The following is a 20170-nucleotide window of genomic DNA, read 5'->3' on the forward strand; positions in this document are numbered from 1 at the left end:
TTTATTGAATGAAGACCTCCACTGCAGATTTACTTCCACTTATGATTTAAACCAAATTTTTGCACAATTTCTACATCATTTTCTACGCCAAACATCATAAATCAAATATGGCTAAAGGCTTTGCATTCCATCAAACATTTTTCTCTTCTCTGCTATGCAATAAATAATTGCTAAATGTATTAATTCAGGATTACTTATTCTGAAATTAAGACAGTTACTTCTTTAATCCGTGGATTATTTGAAAATATCGTATCAAGATTATACCAAAAAAAGAACAAGGGCAGGTCGATAAGTGCATTTGTCACTCAGAGTAAAGAGTAAGCATACTAATTCTTTTAATGTAAACAATTATAATAAGCAGTTTTTACTTGACTGTAAAAAAAACCTTAAGCAAAATTTGAACCAAGAGGTTTTCCTTAGGCTACCACATCAACACAAAGACAATAACACCGCTGAAGTTTGAATCCTAGTGTTTAATTCACTTCAGCCAAACCGAAGTGGTCCCCAAAATAGTCAAGTTTTTATTACTCTAATTGCTGAAAAAAACATCTGCATAGATAAAGTGAGGCAAATTACTTTCTCTGCATCCACCAAGCAGCATACTGGAAAGGATTAATTGTAAGGGAGAGATGGCTGTCAGCCCAGCGCAAAGGCTTGGATGGGATAGTAACCATTTTGGATTAAATGCTAATTTAAAATAGTGTAAATAAATACATTCAACACCTTATTATAGTTCTTATAATATTGCAATTAGAATTTTTTGTGTAATAGGGAAAATATCTATATTGCTTGCGTCTGCATGGCTGTATAAGTAACTGCCATTTTTAACAACAAAATGAACAATGCGCTGTAATTAATGATGTTCTGAAAACTCTCCAGAGATGGTCAACCTTGCATTTCATAATTTGAAAATTCCCATAGAGCAAGATTTCCTCTGCCTGCTATTTGTCCAAATTATACAGTTGTGCTATGACAGTGGAGGGATAATTTTGCACAGTTTGATTACCTTAATCACAATGCAACATAAGAGCACTTTTCAACTATAATGATTTCCTTTTGGAAAAAAAATAATTTAGGCACATAAAAAACAAATCATGTCATCACAATGTTTCAAGCAAAACTTTAACCTTATATCTATTCTCTCTTTTTATATATATAAAAAAAATGTACTATTAAAAACATTAAGTTGGTATCCCCACCTAAACATTTCCTTGAATTTTTCAGTCCACATTGCTAACTAGTTCTTCTCTTAGGCAGTCCTTTGAGATCAAAGGTGACTTGCTTCCGCTATAGTTCGATGAATTCTGAGATGACTCACGAGTCAAAACACAGTCATAAGACTCTGCCACATGTGGGGCAGGTGGTCAAGGGTTGGGTAAATGATTGTTTGGAGGTTTGTGCACTCCTTCTGAAGCCTCCAGTTCTCCACTGGACATTCCAACAAAGTCCCTCGATGAGTTTGGTGCCTTCCTGATGAGCCTTCTCTGTTTTGGTCAGTTGCAAGCCAAGGACTCCAATTAGTCAGTGGGTATGCTTGACTTCCTCAGGGATGAATTGAGGCCATCCCTAAAGCATTTCTGCTGTCCTCCAGGGAGTCTCCTGCCATGACCGAGTTCAGAGTAGACCAGTTGCTTCAGAAGTCTGGTGTCAAGCATATAAACTACATGTCTTGTTCATAGGAGCTGGTTTTGAGTGATTTGCGCCTTAATTTTGGGGAAAGTGGTTTGGGAGAGGATGCTGCTATTAGACTGTTTTTCTTCTCACTGGGTTTGGAGGATCATGCAGAGGTCTCACTGATCTGCAGGGGGTCAGGGGGAGGCATTATGCTGTGGGAGTTGCTTGGAAGGAGACCTTAGTTTCCTGGTGTTTAGGGAAGGCCCAGTTTCTCATATGCTTCAGAGAAGGTGTCAATAATGAACTGGATTTCAGTTGCTGAGCGCACACACAAGGATCATCTGCATACTGAAGCTCTATGACTGAGGTTGGAATGGCGCTGGTTTTCAACTGAAGACTATCTAGCAATCTGGCCAGTAAAAATCATATATGTGAGGCGTTCACTGATTGGGCTGACAGCATCAGGAACCCACCCACAGTCCATTAAATACGTAGCCAATTAGGAGGCCGCTTGTGGTAAAATCACATCGGCAATCGCACTGCCGGTAATTGCAACCTCAGGATCTGCTTCTCATTTCGACGTTGGGTCCCAAAGCCAATGGTAAAATTCAGCCCAATATTCTTCAACCTACGAAAATTTTCCCTTTTAACTTACTCTAGCTTGTTTTATTACATTCACCTTGTCCCTTTTGTTTTTGGGCTGCTGCTCTCCAACTCTGGAGCCATCATTTCCATTTTTGGCCAATTTTCATATTTCATCTGATAATAATATTGTTTTTTGCTCTTTTTAAAGATGCGGCAAGTCTTAAAAGAACATTTCTGTTGCTGTCAAACTACTGCCCTTTTAGGAGGGACTATTAGTGCAGCAAATTTCACATGATTCCTTTTACATTGAGCCTTATTTTGTTCTTTTCAAGAAGTCAACTGCTCCTGATCAAGATTTTAAACTCAACATTTTTCTCTAATTGTAATCTGCATGGCACGTTTGCTCTAGTGTAATTTTTTCAATACATCATATTGCTGAGTTAGTCTTAAAGTCATTAATTTGTTTTATATCAGCCTTGATGCTACTTTAGCTCCTGACTGTAATTCTTTTTAAAAAGAGCACTATTTAGCAAGTTCAGCCATTTCACCAAACACACTTTTGTGTTCCTACTTTTTTTACATCAAACATTTCTGTCCTTTTCAAAATATGCCAATACAATTAAAACAATCTCTCTGAAAAATAACTTCTTTACATTTGCCATTTGAGCATATCAGACAGTTTTAAATACAGAATTAATTTTCATGACATTACTTTTCATTTTATTTTTAATATTTTTTATGATCAAAGCTGATACATCAGTCTCAGTTCCTGTATAACACATCCATGATCCTCAGTAATTTTAAATACAACCATCTTAAGAACACACATTCGTCATATCAGCAGATCATATTACTCTAACCATGGAGATTTTTACATGTACCCCAAAGAGAAAATTCATTACTGAGGTACTCATGCCAATTCGTATTTTGTGACTGCTTCATACTACAGGAATTTATCGATTTCAGGTGTCATTTCCTGGGACACCCATCATAAAGTATCTTTAATGTCACATCTCTAAATAAAGGACGAATATCATTAATATGCACCTTCGCTTGCTCTATGAGCAATGCCACAGGAAATAGCTTTACATAATGTTTATTTTACTATAGAATGCAACAGGTGCCATCATCTGTAAAGAAAATCCAAGATTACTCCTACCTGTTTTTGTGAGTGGATTGGAAAAGAGTTGCTGAAGCAATTTATTTTCTGATGTCCGAAGTACCACCACTATATCTGCAGGAAGCGTGTCTCTGTTTTTTTCAAGGAAACCACATGGGTCGTAAAAAACCTGTTGATTATTAAACATTAATAGAACATTACTGTATAATCTAATATTCTGTATTATCGCATTTTACCATCAGACATTACAGATACCCTGACAGAGGGACAGATGCTGATGTATTTTATATGAAGGTGCTCTATATTTTAATCAAGTCAAAATTGTATATTTCATTAAAATTAATATAAAAAAAACTGCATTTTAAATATTAATCTTTTTCATTTAAAATTTTTGGTTATACCTTGCCAGCATAGTGTTTGATTCCAAAACATAGTTCCACACCTTTTGGTCTCCAAAAGTAATTTGATCGTAGATTGTCTTCAAACTTATCTGTAATATCATATGAATTATACAGCTTGTTTTAATATGATGTACATTTTACTTTGAGTATCCACTTGACCATTAATTTGAGTGCATATGCAAATGAAAAAAAATGAAATACTGCATACTGTTGTCCATATTAAACTTTACAAATACTCTTGAATGAAAATGTCCAGTTACTTAGATTAAAACAGTAATATGTATTTATTGAGGCTTAACCTTAGTTCATGAATCTGCAATATTCAAGACTTTTTTTAACTATCACAATGCTTACCAGAAAGAACAATATGGTTTACTATAAAGCTCAGTAGTTACTTTACATCCCCTGGGATGGGGGGGTGGGCATAAATTGGGCGCCATGGCCCATGCCAAGTGTCCAAGCCGCCCAGTAAAAGCTGCTGGCATGCTGGCCAGGTCAGGTGGGGTATGTCTCCTGTTTGGGCACCGTGTGCCATCAAAGACAGACTACCCCGCCTACTGCTGTTTCTCCCCCACCCCCTCCACATTTCTCTTCCTCACTCACCAGCCCCCACCGCCCTGTCGATCCCAACTCCTTGCCCCGGCGCCCTGTCATCAGGATAGCTGATTGTGTGTGTGGACTTGAGTGTTAGGTAATAAATGGTACTTGGATAAAATTCTGGCATGTACACACTGTACTATATGTGGGAGTCACCAGACCACGTGGAGGTTTCAGGGGGTGAACATCTGACAGCACATGTTAGAGAATTAGCCAGCATGGCAGATTAAATTATGTTGCTCTTGCAGTTAAATCTATGACTTCAAATGTTGTTCTTTCTTGTGCATGACACATCCTCCTCACTGGAGCCTGTCAGTGTGGCTCCAGAAAAACACCAGATTTACCTTGTTCTAGGCTCCTGGCTCCTCTTCTACAGGAGACTCACTCCCAGTGGTGCTGCTGGGACAAAGAGAGTTACTGGCCAGTTCAGCAGCCAGCAGCTCTCAGAGGCAGAAATTCCTCTCAAAATGGGACGGAAGCACCACCTCAATCGGGGCCCGATGGTCCCCACAGAAAATTGAATTCTATGTGTGCTGCTGTATTCAAATAGTTGGATCAACTCTTGCAAATTAAGAAGCATTTATTGCTTTTTGGTTATTTTAAAGTGACTTACCACTAAATGCAAGACTGTATCATCTGAATTAGATATAGTGCAGTCAACTTTATTATGTGGAACACATCAAGCAGGTGATGGGGAGAGGAACTGGTTTACCTACTCCCAGCCTGCCACCCTACCAAGCCCCCGCCACTCCAAATACAATGGCAGCAGCGAGAAATCCAGACTATTTTGATGGTCAGGTCTCATTTGAACTGCATAGTCAAGGTGCCCATTGCTTTACAGTGATTAGGAGGGAGGCAGATCCAACAGGTCTGAGACCTAATTAATACGTCTCATAAAGCAAAGGTGCTCTTTAATTTCTCTTTTATTTCTGGTGCAAATTTAGATACTTTGGTAAGAATTATTTGCTGTTAGAGCACTGTGTTTAAGGCGTGCTTTGGTGGAAATCCTGATTGAGCAGATGAAGGTACAGAGACAGGTGCTCACTTCTTAGATGGCAGACAGGTGCCCAGGCAGGTTTGATAAGAAACAGCTGAGAATGAAAATGCCAGAAGTATCATTCCCAGGACATGAGTGCAGTACAAGAAAAAGTTCAATGACCTTACCCAGATGAGAAAGGTGAGAATGATGTCTTGCCATTTCGCTTTCTTAGGATGATGCTTTGCCACAGCATACTATTCCCCTATCTCCTCTCCAGCACAAGAAATCCTTCCCTCCCCCTCTTCATGACAGAGGAGATCCATTTGAAGAGATATTAATGTCTATATTGTTATTGGAAATTATTGTTAAATTGGAATTGTTGTAGGGTCTGTGTGCTGCCTCAGGGAGATCACCTCCACTTTCAAAAATATTAAAAATAGAAATAAAAAAATTCCCTTACATGTCCACTCATGTGGCAATGTCACATGGGTTGGGACATGTTCGTAATTTCCAAAAAAACTTTATTAAAATTTTTAAAATCCTACATGAAACCTCATCCCGCCTGTGGATGACGTTTTGACGTTTCATGTTTTTACTACATCTCGCCAGGGCTCCTGGCCTGCCCGCCAGCCTTAAGGTTGGACGGGCAGGTCCACTAATTACTTTAATTGATCTATCAATGGCCTCAATTGGCCATTGACAGGTCAGCAGGCGAACAGCTGATTTTGCTGCGCCCCCATCTTCCTGAAAATTTAAACGGGATGCAGTGACATCGGGAGTTCCTCCCGACATCACCGCCCGTCATTTTACGCGTTGGCGAGCGGGCACCGCCCCTGCAGGTAAAGTCCTGCCCTATGTATGTGTCTGTGTGTGGCTTAATTGGATTAAAGACAGCTAGTCTGGGTGCTTTGATGTAGTTTTGAGGTGTTAATTAGATAAACGCAAGAAGGCGAATGTAAAGTGTAAATTTGTATTTGTTGAATAAACCATTCAAAAGATGGGTAAAATCTTACATCTAACTGAGAGACACCAAGCAATATGCTTATATTACTAATGAATTTAGTGGAATGAAAGGATTATTATTAGGAGAGTTAAAATTTAAAAACCTAGTAATACAATGGAAAATTTACATTCAAAGGGGAAGCTAGGTATAAACCGAATGGAGTTTGTGTATGTAGGTCAGGGGCATTTAAGATCTAACCAGCCTATGAGCCTACAACTGTGTCGGCAAAGGAACCAAATTGCAAGGAACCTCATTTTTAATTCGTAGGGTCAAATGTGCTTTGCCTGTTTGAAGTCTATGGGTTAATGTTGCTTTGGTGAAGATGTACCTGGTAGTGATTAATTTGGGGATTTGTTTAAAAGTTATTATGGTAGTAGTTTGTAGACATGTGTATATGATTAACTTGTTGTTAAATTAATAAAAGTTTAATTTAGTTTTATATAAAAATACCCTTGAAGCTTGGTGTTATTCCCGAATTCAGAGCTGCAACTCAAACATACCAATTGAAAATGTAGGTTATGACAGTTGTTCAAGTTTCCCTCTGGGATTTGAACAACTCAGCCATTACCATTGGCTGTGTCATGACACCTCTACTAACAATAACACACTGCAGTAACCCTCCTTCTCATTATAGAGCACAGTTAACAGCTGCTTTCCTCAGAACAAGCACATCCAGTATTTGCTTTTTAACTGGAATGCAGTGCGCCTCTCTGTGGAACACTTGCATATTTCACAACCTTTGCTCATAGACATCTCCCAATCTTAGGAGCTGGGTGAAGCCTTCAACCTGCTGAGCTGAGGGCCTTGGACCTTGAAGATCTCATCGACAAATGTACTTTGCTAGCTCTCCATGAACAATTCATCTGTATGAAAAATAAATTTGAATCTGTGCACTGCTGCATATCCACCAATTGAGCTGCAGACTACTCTGGAAAATTTGGACAGTCCAAGGCCTCCCTGCAGCAGAACCCCCGGGGGCTGAGGTCTGAAACTCAGGGATAGCTTTCGTCATTAGTGCTCCGAAAGGGCTCTGAAGACTGGAATTCCAGCCCCCAGTATATGTTTTGTCTAGATTAACCACAGAAAGTAACTGATCATGCAGATTTTAACAACCTCATTGTTGCCCGTATGACTGCTCTCACACATATGACTGGCAACATTGGGGGATGTCCAGCATTGGGGATTGATAGAAACTGGCACGAATGTTAATACTGTCGCTCAGGATAGTGCCACATCTCAATACTGGATGTGCTTGTTCTGAGGGAAGCAGCTGTTAACTGTGCTCTATAATGAGAAGGAGGGTTACTGCAGTGTATTATTGTTAGTAGAGGTGTCATGACACAGCCAATGGTAATGGCTGAGTTGTTCAAATCCCAGAGGGAAACTTGAACAACTGTCATAACCTAAATAACCTGTTCAAATGACTGCAGATGTGTCAGAAAATGTACATAGCCATGCAATGATGATTTATTCTGCCACAGCATTAGACATTAACATAATTCTGCGATCATGATGTTAGGGTCCCTGAAGAGACAGGTATCTTCTTTCAAAGTTATTTGAAAAAAAGGGTTCCACAAAAAGCTTTCAATATTTAAGACTTTTACTGTAGCAAATAAGCCAAAAGCAACATTGCCTAAACACCATGTATAGACAACTTATACTTTAAACTACAAAAAAATAAACTCCCCACTTAGCTTTTAGCACAACTGAAAATCTCCCACTATGGTTAGACATTGCACTGTCCCTTAAGTAGACACTTCAGTCTCCAGGAACCACTTCAAAGCTATTGTCAACTCCTGATGGCTTGTGTCCTTTTCCTTTCCAAGCCAGTTAACTTCTAACCCTTGAACTGACATTCATTGTGAGGGTTGCACTATAGACTCCTTCCCTCCAGCCTAGACTAGGAAAATCTCCCAGCCTCCTTTAAATCCTCACGAATTCAGTCTTCTCAATCTCAGCACAAGCTCCGACTCCTATGCTGTGTGCTGAACAATAGAGTCAGCATTTTCTCTGCTTCAGGTGTAGGGCTCACTGCTTCTATCTCCTGCTTTCTGCCTCTCAGATGGCTGCAGAGTGGCTTATGTCTTTGAGGTTCAGTGATATCTTAGGAACTCTGTAACCTGATGTTACAATAGCTTTCTTTTCCCCTCTCAAAACTCATCTTGATGGCAACATGAATCACATGGGCTTTGTATCCACGTAGAAGTACAAATTAGTTATCTTCCAGACCCCCAGCTTCATTCTTTTTTGGAATTAAACAGACAATTTAAAGTACACCAATTTTAAAAACCTGATGTTCCTAACACCACCCTGTGCAACTTGGAAACTAAGGCCTGGATTTTCACAACAATGGAGAGACTCTCCATTGTTGCAAAAAAGGCAGAAGAGACCGAAAATCTGAGTCCCGCCCACAAACATGGCACCTACCATTTTTGTTTGGAGGGGGGGAGGCAGTGTCAGGGAGAATGGGTCCGGAGTCAGGATTTACACATGCGCATTTTGCAGAGGCCCATGTAATTAAGCTGCCTACACTCATGTCTAATTTTGGTGACCCAGGTGTATGAAATGCAACGTGTGCAAGTTAGACCTGATAGGAGCAGGTCAGAACTTTGTGGAGTCCTTTGGAGAGGTGGGATACCCTTTTCGAGAGGTAGCATACCCCTTTGGATATAGTCCCGGGACACCTTTGGGGGATGTCAGAAGCCCCTTCAAATTGTTAAAATGAGGCATGAATGTGTGTAAGAAGTGCATAAACTCATTAATTGTCAAACTCATTCGAACTGTCAAAAGTGTCAAAATACACTGTCAGAAGCAACTGTCAAAAGTGTCAATATGAACTGTCAAAGGCAACTGTCACAGTGTCAAGGCATTTAAAACTCCTGCGCTTTAAATCTTTGAAAAAATGTCAAATGTTTTAAAAAATCATTGCTTCATATTTCACTCTGTCTGTTAACATAAGCCTGAGAGTTACCATTACTGGATTAGTGCTGCATGACTGATTTCACAAACTTTCCATTATCACAGTATGCTGCATTCCATTTCACAGTTTGACTGATAGCTCCAGGTGGCTATAGACTCTTTGAACTTGGGACTATGAATTCCAATGTTGGCTTTTGTAAGGGACTAAACCCTTGAACCAAATATTTTTTATAAGGATGTTGTTCATGAATGTAAATGTAGTGAATGGGAGGGTTTTTTTTGTAAAAAGTCTGCATTAGACATTCAAAACTTTATTTTATTTAAGCTCTGCATGGGTCCCAAGGTCTGCCCATTGTGGATCCTGGGCGAGTTGGCATTATGGTAGGTACAAGAGCAAAGGTTGATGGGTGGTGAATAGGTTGGCATGAGTTGGCAGTAAGTTGGCATGGGGCTATAGAGGGCCATGGGGTTGTGCAGAGGGGCACAGATTGGCTTGCAGGGTATAAAGGGGCATGGGGGTGGGTAGAGGACATGAAGTGTCCTTGGTTGGCATGAATGGGGCATGAGGAGTATGTGTGGAGGTGAGTGGGAGTGAGGGGTGAGGGCTGGGATGGTTGTTTCTTTGTTCTATTGCTTTTTAAAAAATTATGAACATACTGCTGGAGCACAGAGGCAGTTCTCTCCCAGCTTGCCTCTAAGCCCAACAGCCTTGGCACTCCTTTGGGGATGGCGGGCCTGACTCCAAGAGAACCCCGCCAACCCGGAACAAAAATCCCAACTTCTGTGGCAATTTCTCCCGGATCAGGTTTGTGGAGCCCGTGTAATGTCCAGACTCTGCGCTCCCGACCCAGGAGCAAGAATCCAGGCCTAACAGTCTACCCACAGTCAGCACAACTGCTCTTGACATTGTCTACAGGTGTGAACATCTAGCACCTTCTTGCCAGTAAATCAATCCGTGTCCCCTTTTAACCTTTAACAACCAAGCCTCTCAGGCTTCCTGTTGGGCAGAATTCAGAGCAGGTCACATGATCCCCTTCAATTTTCCATTTTACCTTAAATGACAGAGACAGTCCTAAAATGTAATCTTATAAACTTTTTATTTGTAACAATGCTTGCTTGGTCACAGACAAAAAACAAGTTTTGCAGAGCGTAAACCTTTTCTATTCCTGAGGAATGGCATTGGGATTCTTTATGGCCATAGGCATAGTAATGCCTCGCAACTTTGGGGAAATACAGGAAGGCAGAAAAGCACAGGGTTCATCTGCATTGCTTTGCTTTCCACAGGAAAATTGATGAATTCACTGGGTCTGAGCAAAAGAATCATTTTGACCAGCAAGCAACAGTGCAATGCAAGTTGGACAATTTCAAGAATCTCCTGCTGTTGCTTGGAAGGACTCATTTACTTACAAATGCAAGGCAGTGGTTACCATGACAGCCACTGACAGTATAACCCCTGTCCTGGAAGTGGTTTCAGGGTCTAACTGCAGGACACTGCAAAATTATTTCAATGTCTCTGGGGAAAGTAGGTTACTATGCCAGTTCCTTAGGACATTTCCATCAATGATTACCTTGGCCTCTATAGAGGAGGACCAACATAATAGTAAATCCTATTTGATGACCTGAGCCTGGTGAAAATGCACATTTATACATGCCTTCTTTGCTTGTTCTCCCCCTTCAGAGCCTAGAGAGAGAGATGACCATAAGGATCCCAAAATACATTTACAGGCAGCTCACAATTATAGTTCCCTAGGAAAACAGTCACATATAGCAGGTGGGCTACACCTTTAAATGTCTCAAACTTCAAAGAAGCATTGATAGAGGATCAAATATGTAATCAAATTTCAGAGAAATGTAAGAATAATAGGGCAGTAATAGTAGGGGCTTTTAACTACCCAAATATCATCTGGGATAGCTTTAGCGTGCAAGGTAGGGAGGGAGCAAAATTCTTAAGTTGCATCCAGGAGAACTTTTTTAGCCAGTACATAGAAAGACCAACAGGGAGGGGGCAGTTCTGGACCTAATATTCAGAAATGAGCCCAGGCAGGTGGAAGGCGTATCATTAGCGGAGCATTCTGGAGATAGTGACCATAACTCAGTTAGATTTAGAATAGTTATGGAAAAGGATAAGGTTGGGCCAGGAATAAAAGTTCTAAACTGGGGAAAGGCTAATTTGACTAAGATGAAATGCAATTTGGCCCAAGTGGACTGGGAGCAGCCACTTGCAGATAAAACTGTGTCAGAGTGCTGGGAGGCATTCAAGGAGGAAATAGCAAGAGTATAGGGCAAATATGTTCCCGTAAAGACAAAGGGGGGACCAAGTCCGGAGAACCCTGGATGTCAAGGGACATAAAGGTTAGGATTAAGGATTAAGAAAAAAAGAGAAGCTTATGGCAGATACCAAAGGCTCAACACAGCAGGGTCTTTAGAGGGGTATATAAGGTGCAGAGGGGGGCTTAAAAAGGAAATTAGGAAAGCTATGAGAGTGCATGAGAAAACATTAGTGGGTAGAATAAAGGAAAACCCAGAGTGTTTTTTAAATATATAAAGAGCAAGAGAATAACTAGGGAAAGAGTAGGGCCAATTAGGGACCATAGAGAAAACCTGTGTGTGGACCTGGAAAACATGGTGCAGTCCTCAATGAATACTTTGCATCTGTCTTCACAATGGAAAAAGATGACACAGATATAGACATCAGGGTGGAGGACTGAGAAATATTAGAGCAAATTAACATAGAGAGAGAGGAGGTACCAGCAGGTTTAGCGGCCTTAAAAGTGGATAAATCCGCAGGCCTGGATAGGATGTATCCCAGGCTGTTGAGGGAGGCAATGTAAGAGATATCAGGGGACCTGGCAGTAATTTTCAAATCCTCTCTGGCCACAGGTGAGGTGCCAGAGGACTGGAGGACTGCCAACATTGTCTCATTATTAAAAAAGAGAGGAAAGGATAGACCAAGAAATTACAGGCCAGTCAGTCTAACCTAGGTGGTGGGGAAGTTACAAGAAAGAATTTTGAGGGACAGAATATATCTGCACTTGGGAGAGACAGGATTAATTAGAGATAGTCAGCATTGATCTGTAAGGGAAGGTCGTGTTTGACAAATTTGATCGAACTTTTTGAGGAGGTAACCAGGAGTGTTGATGAGGGTAATGCATTTGGTGTGGTCCACATGGACCTTAGCAAGGCTTTTGATAAGGTCCCTCATGGCAGACTGGTCAAGAAAGTAAGGGCCCATGGGATCCAAGGCAAAGTGGCACATTGGATCTAAAATTGGCTGAGAGGTAGGAAGCAGAGGGTGATGGTGGAGGGATGTTTCTGTGACTGGAAGTCTGTTTCCAGCGGGGTTCCATAGAGCTCAGTGCTGGGGTCTTTGCTATTTGTGGGGTACATGAACGATTTGGGCTTAAATGTAGGGGTTATGATCAAGGGGTTCGCGGATGACACGAAAACTGATAGTTTGGTAAATAGGGTGGTAAATAGTGAGGAGGAGAACCATAAACTGCAGGAGGATATCAATGGACTGGTCAGGTGGGCAGAGCAGTGGCAAATAGAATTCAACCTGGAAATTTGTGCGGTAATGCACCTGGGGAGGGCTAAGGTAAGGGATGAATGGTAGGACCCCGGAAAGTACTGAAAATCAGAGAGACCTTGGTGTGCATAACCAAAGATCCCTGAAGGTAGCAGGCCAGGTAGATAAGGCGGATAAGAAGGCATACGGGAAACTTGCCTTTATTAGCCGAGGCATACAATACAAGAGCAGGGAGGTTATGCTGGAACTGTATAAAATGCTGGTTAGGCCACAACTGGAGTACTGCATGCAGTTCTGGACACCACACTTTAGGAAGGAGAGAGTGCAGAGGAGATTTGCCAGGATGCTGCCTGGGCTGGAGGGTCTGAGCTATGAGGAAAGATTGGATAGGCTGGGGTTGTTTTCCTTGGAGCAACGAAGGTTGAGAGGTGACCTGATAGAGGTGTATAAGATTATGAGAGGCATGGATAGGGTGGATTAGAAGGCACTGTTTCCATTAGTAGAGGGGCCAATAACCAAGGTAAGAGGTAGAAGGCTAAGAGGGGAGCTGAGGATAAATCTTTTCACCCAGAGGGTGATGGGAGTCTGGAACTCACTGCCTGAAATGGTGGTTGAATTAGAAACTCTCATAACATTTAATAAGTATTTAGATATTCATTTGCATTGCTATGGCCTCCAGGGCTATGGGCCAAGTGCTGGAAAATGAGATTAGTGTAGCCAGATCTTTGTTGACCAGCGTGGACACGATGGGCCAAATGGCCTCCTTCTGTATGGTAGACATCTATGAGTCATTGAAGTTATTGACAAAAATAGAGCAGCTACTGGCAATGCTTGCACCTTAAGGGAGAGGCACCATGGTGACCATGCACCACCTATTGGTAATGTGAACTGTGTATAGACCGCTGTTCAGCTATTCGCAATGCATTATGGGGCTTTGGCCACACTGCCACATTTTTAGGACATTAATGAGATAATATGCATGCAAGAACCCAGTGCCACAGATGATTATCCGGTAAATTATGCAGCTTTTTGGGCAGTGTAATTAGCTGGTCAGCAGAACTCTACACATGAGTAAACAGGGGAGAAATGTTATGAACACTGAATATTGTAATAGTGACCCAGTACAAAAGCTACAAGGGTTCCCTACAACATCTGTAAATCTATTATTCGGTCATATTAACATGAATGCACTAATTTGTATCTTAAAAAAACAAATCACCACAGCAACCAAACACAAATGCTGTCCAATTTCTAAGTATCTGAATGAACCCTGACAATTCCTCCCAGATCAAACATGCAAATGTATGCAAGTTCATGAAAATTAAAACAGAAAAACACAAATAATGAGGCCCACGATACAGTTACTTATAAAAAAAATATTTTCTTCAGGAAGACAGTTCAAAATTTAGCAGATTTGAGATTCAAGCATTAGGCATAAGGTTAATTCTGGGAGGGCAAGTTCTACTCAACAGATGTATTAATAGGTTTGAACCACTTTACAGTTCTTTCCCCATCACTGCCCCCTGCTACCCATCATAACCCTCTACCGTGCATGTCTTTGACACTAAATTCCTGCACCTGCTGTGAACAAGTTGTTTTTATTTTTTGGATAGAGCATATCTTAATAATCAAGTAATTTGGACTATTTTATTCTGCATTTAAAAAGTCTAATTTATCTTGATCAATTATCCAAGTCAAGTACATTGTAAAGCACCATAATACTGTTTTGCAAAACAGACCGTGGACACCGTGGGCCATTACATCTTGCTACAAAACGCTTCCTCCACCTCCCTAGTTTCGAGGGCAATTCCTAAAGGACTACCCATGCTAGGGGGAAGCGGTGGCGTGGTGGTATTGCCTCTGGCCTAGCACTCCAGATACCCCGGGTAATGCTATGGGGATCTGGGTTCGAATCCTACCAAGGCAAATGTTGAAATTTGAATTTAACAGAAAATATGGGCCAGAATTTTCATGCCAGTGTGCTGGGGCGGGCTCGTAACGCCAGTGCATAAAACAGCGTGCATCCCGACGTCACCGTGCGTCATTCAGATCTTTCCCTCCTCCCCCTGCCCGCAGAGGTAGCGCTACCATCCGTGCATCGCGGAGCGGGCCTTAATTGACCTGCCCATATAAAATGGCGGCACGGCATGGAATTACAAGTCTAATGGCAACCTTTGTCAACTGTTGTAAAAACCCATCTGGCTCACTGATGTCCTTTAGGGAAGGAAATCTGCTGTCCTTAAGTGGTCTGGCCTACATGTGACTCCAGGCCCAAAGCAATGTGGTTGACTCTTAAATGGCCCAGCAAGCCACTCAGTTCCCAAGGGCAATCAGGGGTGGGAAATAAATGCTGGCCCAGCCAGCAACACACACATCCCATGAACGAATTTTTAAAAATGCTGTTCCTAGGCTGCTGGTTGTTAGCTAGCAAAACAAAAGCTAAATTAAACAACTAATTAAAGATTCAAAACAAAAAACTGCTCAAAACAAAAATCAATGCAAAGAAAACAACAAAGATCCAAAAATGAGCTCAGTCTCCATAACATTCTGCAAAAGGTCTGGCAGTATAACTTTAGCAGTATTTTTAGTGAGTACACGCTTGCAGGAGCATTCTCTGTTTTAGATTTTAAAGGCTCACAGCATTAGTGTTGCATCAGTAACAAAATACATTGGAACTCCAGGTACAGCGGGACACACTTCCAAAACCATAAGAGTAAAGGCATTAAAGAGACTGGCATCATGGATCAGTTCCAGCTCCTGTTTTCCAACTGTGGGCCCACCAGAAAATCCAGGACAAGTGCAAATCGGGTAAACAACCTCAGCTGCCAGTTTTAAAAAATCATCTTTACTGCCAATGCAAAATTTTAGACCCTACCTGAATGAGCAGCAGTCTAGTAGCAATGCAAGTATGATCTTAGAAGACTCACTCTGCATAGGAAGATTCACACTTTACGCTTATCCTACCATCATATACAGAAGTAAACTGAAATTAAAATTGCAGCACCTGAAACCGTATGAACCCACAGCTTGTTTAACAGAAAAATAGTGGCTAACAACATGGAAAATATAAGCAATTATGTAAACTTAAATGCTCAGAAAAATGGGATGGAAGATCATCATGCAGAAGAGGTAATTAAGATGCTTAATGTGTTTCCGTATTTTAATGTTTCTTTATCACAACATGAAAAGCTGCATCCTTTCTTTCTTTTTTGACCAACAATTGTGAGATCCTAAGATTAAATGCATTTGGATTTCATGCTGCATGTATTATGTATCCCTCTCTGCTAATTATAGACTGGACATAAGCCTGAAAGTGATTCTGAGCAGTGTTATTGTATGAATGCCTAACATGTTCAATCAAATTACGTTTTTCTTTTACAGAGCTATCAACTTTTTAAAAAATGTTTTAACTCTAACACAGTGTTAAAATAGGAAAGAGAGGGATATAGTATAAATGCATCAAGCACTCATTAATAACTTCCAGGCAATAGTCTCTGCCTTGAAGGTAACTTATTATGGTTTATTTTTTCAATTAAAATATTGGGAATATTGGGAAATTTTGAAAGGAAGTCCCACGGCCTCTACCACTAAAGACAAGTGCTGCAGTATCTTGAGATCCTGAATTGGACATATGTCACCACTACTTCATCATTACCAGGTCAAAATCGTGGCATTCCCTACCCAAGACTATCAGAATAAGGCCTGCAGCAATTATGGAGGCAGCCACCACACTCTTAAGGCAATTAGAAAAGGGCAATAAATGCCACCTTGTCAGCATTTCCCACATAAAACATGAAAACATAAAAACACTGGGGGCAGAGTATCAACTTCTTTGGTTACATCCTTTTGAATACCTTCCCTAAACTTTTTTGTTGAGGCAACAATTCTTTCAATCTTTAGAAACCTCATCAATCTCTATTCCTTTGACCTACCTTTGGATCATCCTTCAAACTTTTCCTTCCTGGCATGGCATTCAATTTAATTATGACTATTTTTGTGATAAATGTTGGGGCATTTTGTCAGTTAGAGACCCTGTATCAATGTAAGTTATTTGGTGTTATTCTTACCTACGAGTGTCTGGTCAGATGCTTTAGGGAAACGGCTCTCTTCATCAAGCAGAGACAATAAGCCCATTGGTTTCTGAAGGAACATATCCAGTATTGGTCGATTATCCTGATATTCCACAAGTGTGGCATCAATTCCCTCATTTTGGTATTCAATCTATAAGTGACCATAAGCATAACTTCATTAGCTGGAAATATTAAAAAAAATCCTGACCACGAACAGCTTCTTTTAAAATTGAAAGATCACCTTTTTAAATTATTTTTTTTTTTTGCATGTGAACAATACCACAAAGCCAGATAAAAACAACACTGAAACAAACCTTACAGAATTATGCTAGTTAATATTGTCATTAAATGTTATGAAATCAGATTATTAAGTCTTGTCTTAACCAGCTTAGTCAGTACTGTTGCTACCAAGCAAATTTTACTGCGATTGGTGGTATATTTTATTTCAATTACTTAATTATTTTATAAGTTTCATTCACTCACACAAGACTTGTGTTAAGCATACATTAATTGTGTCTTAATTGTATAGAGATGGTGGGCAATCATTGGTGATTGACTTGAATGCCTCTATACAGACATAGACTGAAACTCTGGTAATTTGGTGAGAAGTTGTACACTTGTAATCTGCAACTTTAAATAAATACAAATATGTGTAAAGATTGGCTCCAGTTCTTTTCAGCAACTGGATTTCTGGAATATAATATCTTGTGCCAAAATTAGGAGAGCTAGGCTAAGCTAGTCAAGCAACAGCCTGACACAGTCAACGCCCCAGACTCTCCCATTACCTTCTCTGGGGACCACTGGGAGGACAGACTCCCAGAGATGGTGGCACAGTGGTATACATTCGAGGGGGAGTGGCCCTTGGAGTTCCCAACTCCAATGCATTGCAGACCACATGAAGTCTCATGCCGAGAGGTCAAATATGGACAAGGAAACCGGCTGCTGATTACCACCTACCACCCTCCCTCAACTGAAGAATCAGTACCCTTCCTTCTTGAGCACCACTTGGAAATAGCACTGCGGGTGGCAAAGGCACAGTATGTATTCTAGGTGGGGGACTTCAAGACCCATCACAAAGAGTAGCTTGGTAGCAACAGTGCTGACCAAGCTGGCCGTGTCCTGAAACACATTTCTGCCAGACTGGGCCTGCAGCAGGTGGTGAGAGAACCAACAAAAAGGAAAAACCTACTTGATCTCACCGTCATTAATCTACCTGTTGCAGATGCATCTGTCCATGCCAATATTAGTAGGACTGACCACTACAGGACACTTGTGGAGACCAAGTCCTGTCTTCACACTGAGGACATCCACCATTGTGTTTATGGTACTACCACTGTGTTAAGTGGGATCAATTCAGAAAAGGTTTGCAGCTCAAAACTGGGCATCCATGAGGTGCTCAGGGTCACCAGCAGCAGCAGAGTTGCATTCAACCATAATCTGTAATCTCATGGCCCGGCATATCCCTCACTATATCATCACCTTCAAGCCGGGGATGAACCCTTGTTCAATGAGGAGTGTAGGAGAGCATGCCAGGAATCTGTAAAATGAAGTGTCAACCTGGTGAGGTTACAACACAGGGCTACATGCACACTAAACAGTGGAAGCAATATGCTGTGGACACAGAGTTAAATGACTGGTTAGATCAAAGCTCTGCAGTCCTGCCACATCAAGTTATGAACTAAACAACTAATGGGAGGAAGAGGCTCTACAAACATTCCCATCCTCAATGGCAGAGCCCAGCACATTAGTGCAAAAGACAAGTCTAATGCATTTTCCAATGACTTCAGCCTAAAGCACAGGGCAGGTTACCATCTTAGCCTTCTCCTGAGATCCCCAGAATAATAGATGCCAGGCTTCAGCCAATTTAATTCACTCCACGTGATTAAGAAAAGGCTGAACTCACTGGACATAGCAAAAGCTATGGGCCCTGACAATATCCCAGCTGTAGTACTGAGGACTGGTGCTTCAGAACTAGCTGTGGCCCTAACCAAGCTGTTCTGGTACAGCTACAACAGTGGCAGCTACTGACAATGTGAAAAATCTGTCCACAAAAGGTGGGACAAATCCAATCTGGCCAATTATGCCCCAATTAGTTTTCTCTCAATCATCGGTCAAGTGATGAAAAGTGTCATCAACAGTGCTATCACGCAGCACTTACTCGCTAGTAAACTGCTCATCAATGGTCAGTTAGGTATCCCAGGACCATTTAGCTCCAGATCTCATTACAGCCATGGTCCAAGCATGGACAAAAGAGCTGAATTCCAAAGGTAAGATGGGAGTGACTGCCTTTGACATCAAGGCAGCATTTGACCGAGCGTAACATCAAGGAGCTTCAGTAAAATTGAAGTCAATGTGAATCAAGGGGAAAACTATTTACTGGTTGGAGTCATACCTGGCACAAAGGAAGAGGGTTGTGTTTGTTAGAGTTCAATCGTCTCAGCCACATGACATCACAGCAGGTGTTCCTCAGGGTAGTGTCCTAGGCCCAACCATCTTCAGCTGCTACATAAATGACCTTCCCCCCATCATAAGATCAAAAGTGGAGATTTTCACTGATGATCACACAGTTTTCAGTACCATTCAAGACTCCTCAGATACTGAGGCAGTCCATGTACATATTCAGCACAAACTGGACAATATTCATGCTGGGCTGATAAATGGCAAGTAACATTTGTATCACACAAGTGTCAGGCAATGACCATGTTCAACAAGAGAGAATCTAACCATCTTCCCCCTCTGAAGAAGAGTCATATGGTCTCAAAACGTGAACTCTGTTTTTCTATCCACAGATGCTGCCAGACCTACTGAGTTTTTCCAGCAATTTGTGTTTTTATTTCGGATTTCCAGCATCTGCAGTATTTTGCTTTTATTCCCTTGACATTCAGTGGCGTTACCATCACCGAATCCCACATCATCAACATGCTGGGAGCTACCATTGACCAGAAACTTAATTAGACCAGCCATTTAAATACTGTGGCTACAAGGACAGGCCAGACACTGGGAATTGTGCACCAAATAACTCATCTTCTCACCCCTCAAAACCTGCCCACCATCTACAAGCCACAAGTCAGCAGTGTGATGGAATACGCCCCACTTGGCTGGATCTGTGCAGCTCCAGCCACACTCAAAAAGCTCAGCACTATTCAGGTCAAAGTAGCTCCCTCACTTAGCACTCCATCTGCCATCTTAAACATTCACTCCCTCTACCAAGATTGCGCAGTGGCAGCAGTGTGTACCGTTTACAAGCTGCACTGTCACACCTTCCAAACTCAAGATCTCTGCCACCTGGAAGAATGAGGGCAGCAGTTGTGTGGGAATACCACCACCTGCAAGTTCCCTTCTAAGTCACACACTAT

At 41.4% G+C, this 20170-nt stretch overlaps 1 protein-coding gene across 14 annotated transcripts in view; it reads right to left on the reverse strand.

The window, feature by feature from the left end:
• The window catches only part of myo3b (myosin IIIB), a 661003-nt gene that overhangs the window by 377934 nt on the left and 262899 nt on the right, over positions 1-20170 (reverse strand). For all 14 annotated transcript variants that reach the window (XR_005944587.1, XM_041201000.1, XM_041200999.1 and 11 more), the window contains 3 exons: positions 16812-16965; positions 3721-3809; positions 3359-3488 (listed from right to left, as the gene is read on the reverse strand). Coding sequence is in view for 13 of the 14 variants with exons in the window: in XM_041201000.1 (XP_041056934.1) it covers positions 3359-3488; positions 3721-3809; positions 16812-16965 (373 nt within the window). In the remaining variant the exon portion in view is untranslated. The remainder of the gene's footprint in view (positions 1-3358; positions 3489-3720; positions 3810-16811; positions 16966-20170) is intronic.

This window comes from Carcharodon carcharias, chromosome 12 (assembly GCF_017639515.1).
Source record: "Carcharodon carcharias isolate sCarCar2 chromosome 12, sCarCar2.pri, whole genome shotgun sequence".
NCBI classification, from domain to species: domain Eukaryota; kingdom Metazoa; phylum Chordata; class Chondrichthyes; order Lamniformes; family Lamnidae; genus Carcharodon; species Carcharodon carcharias.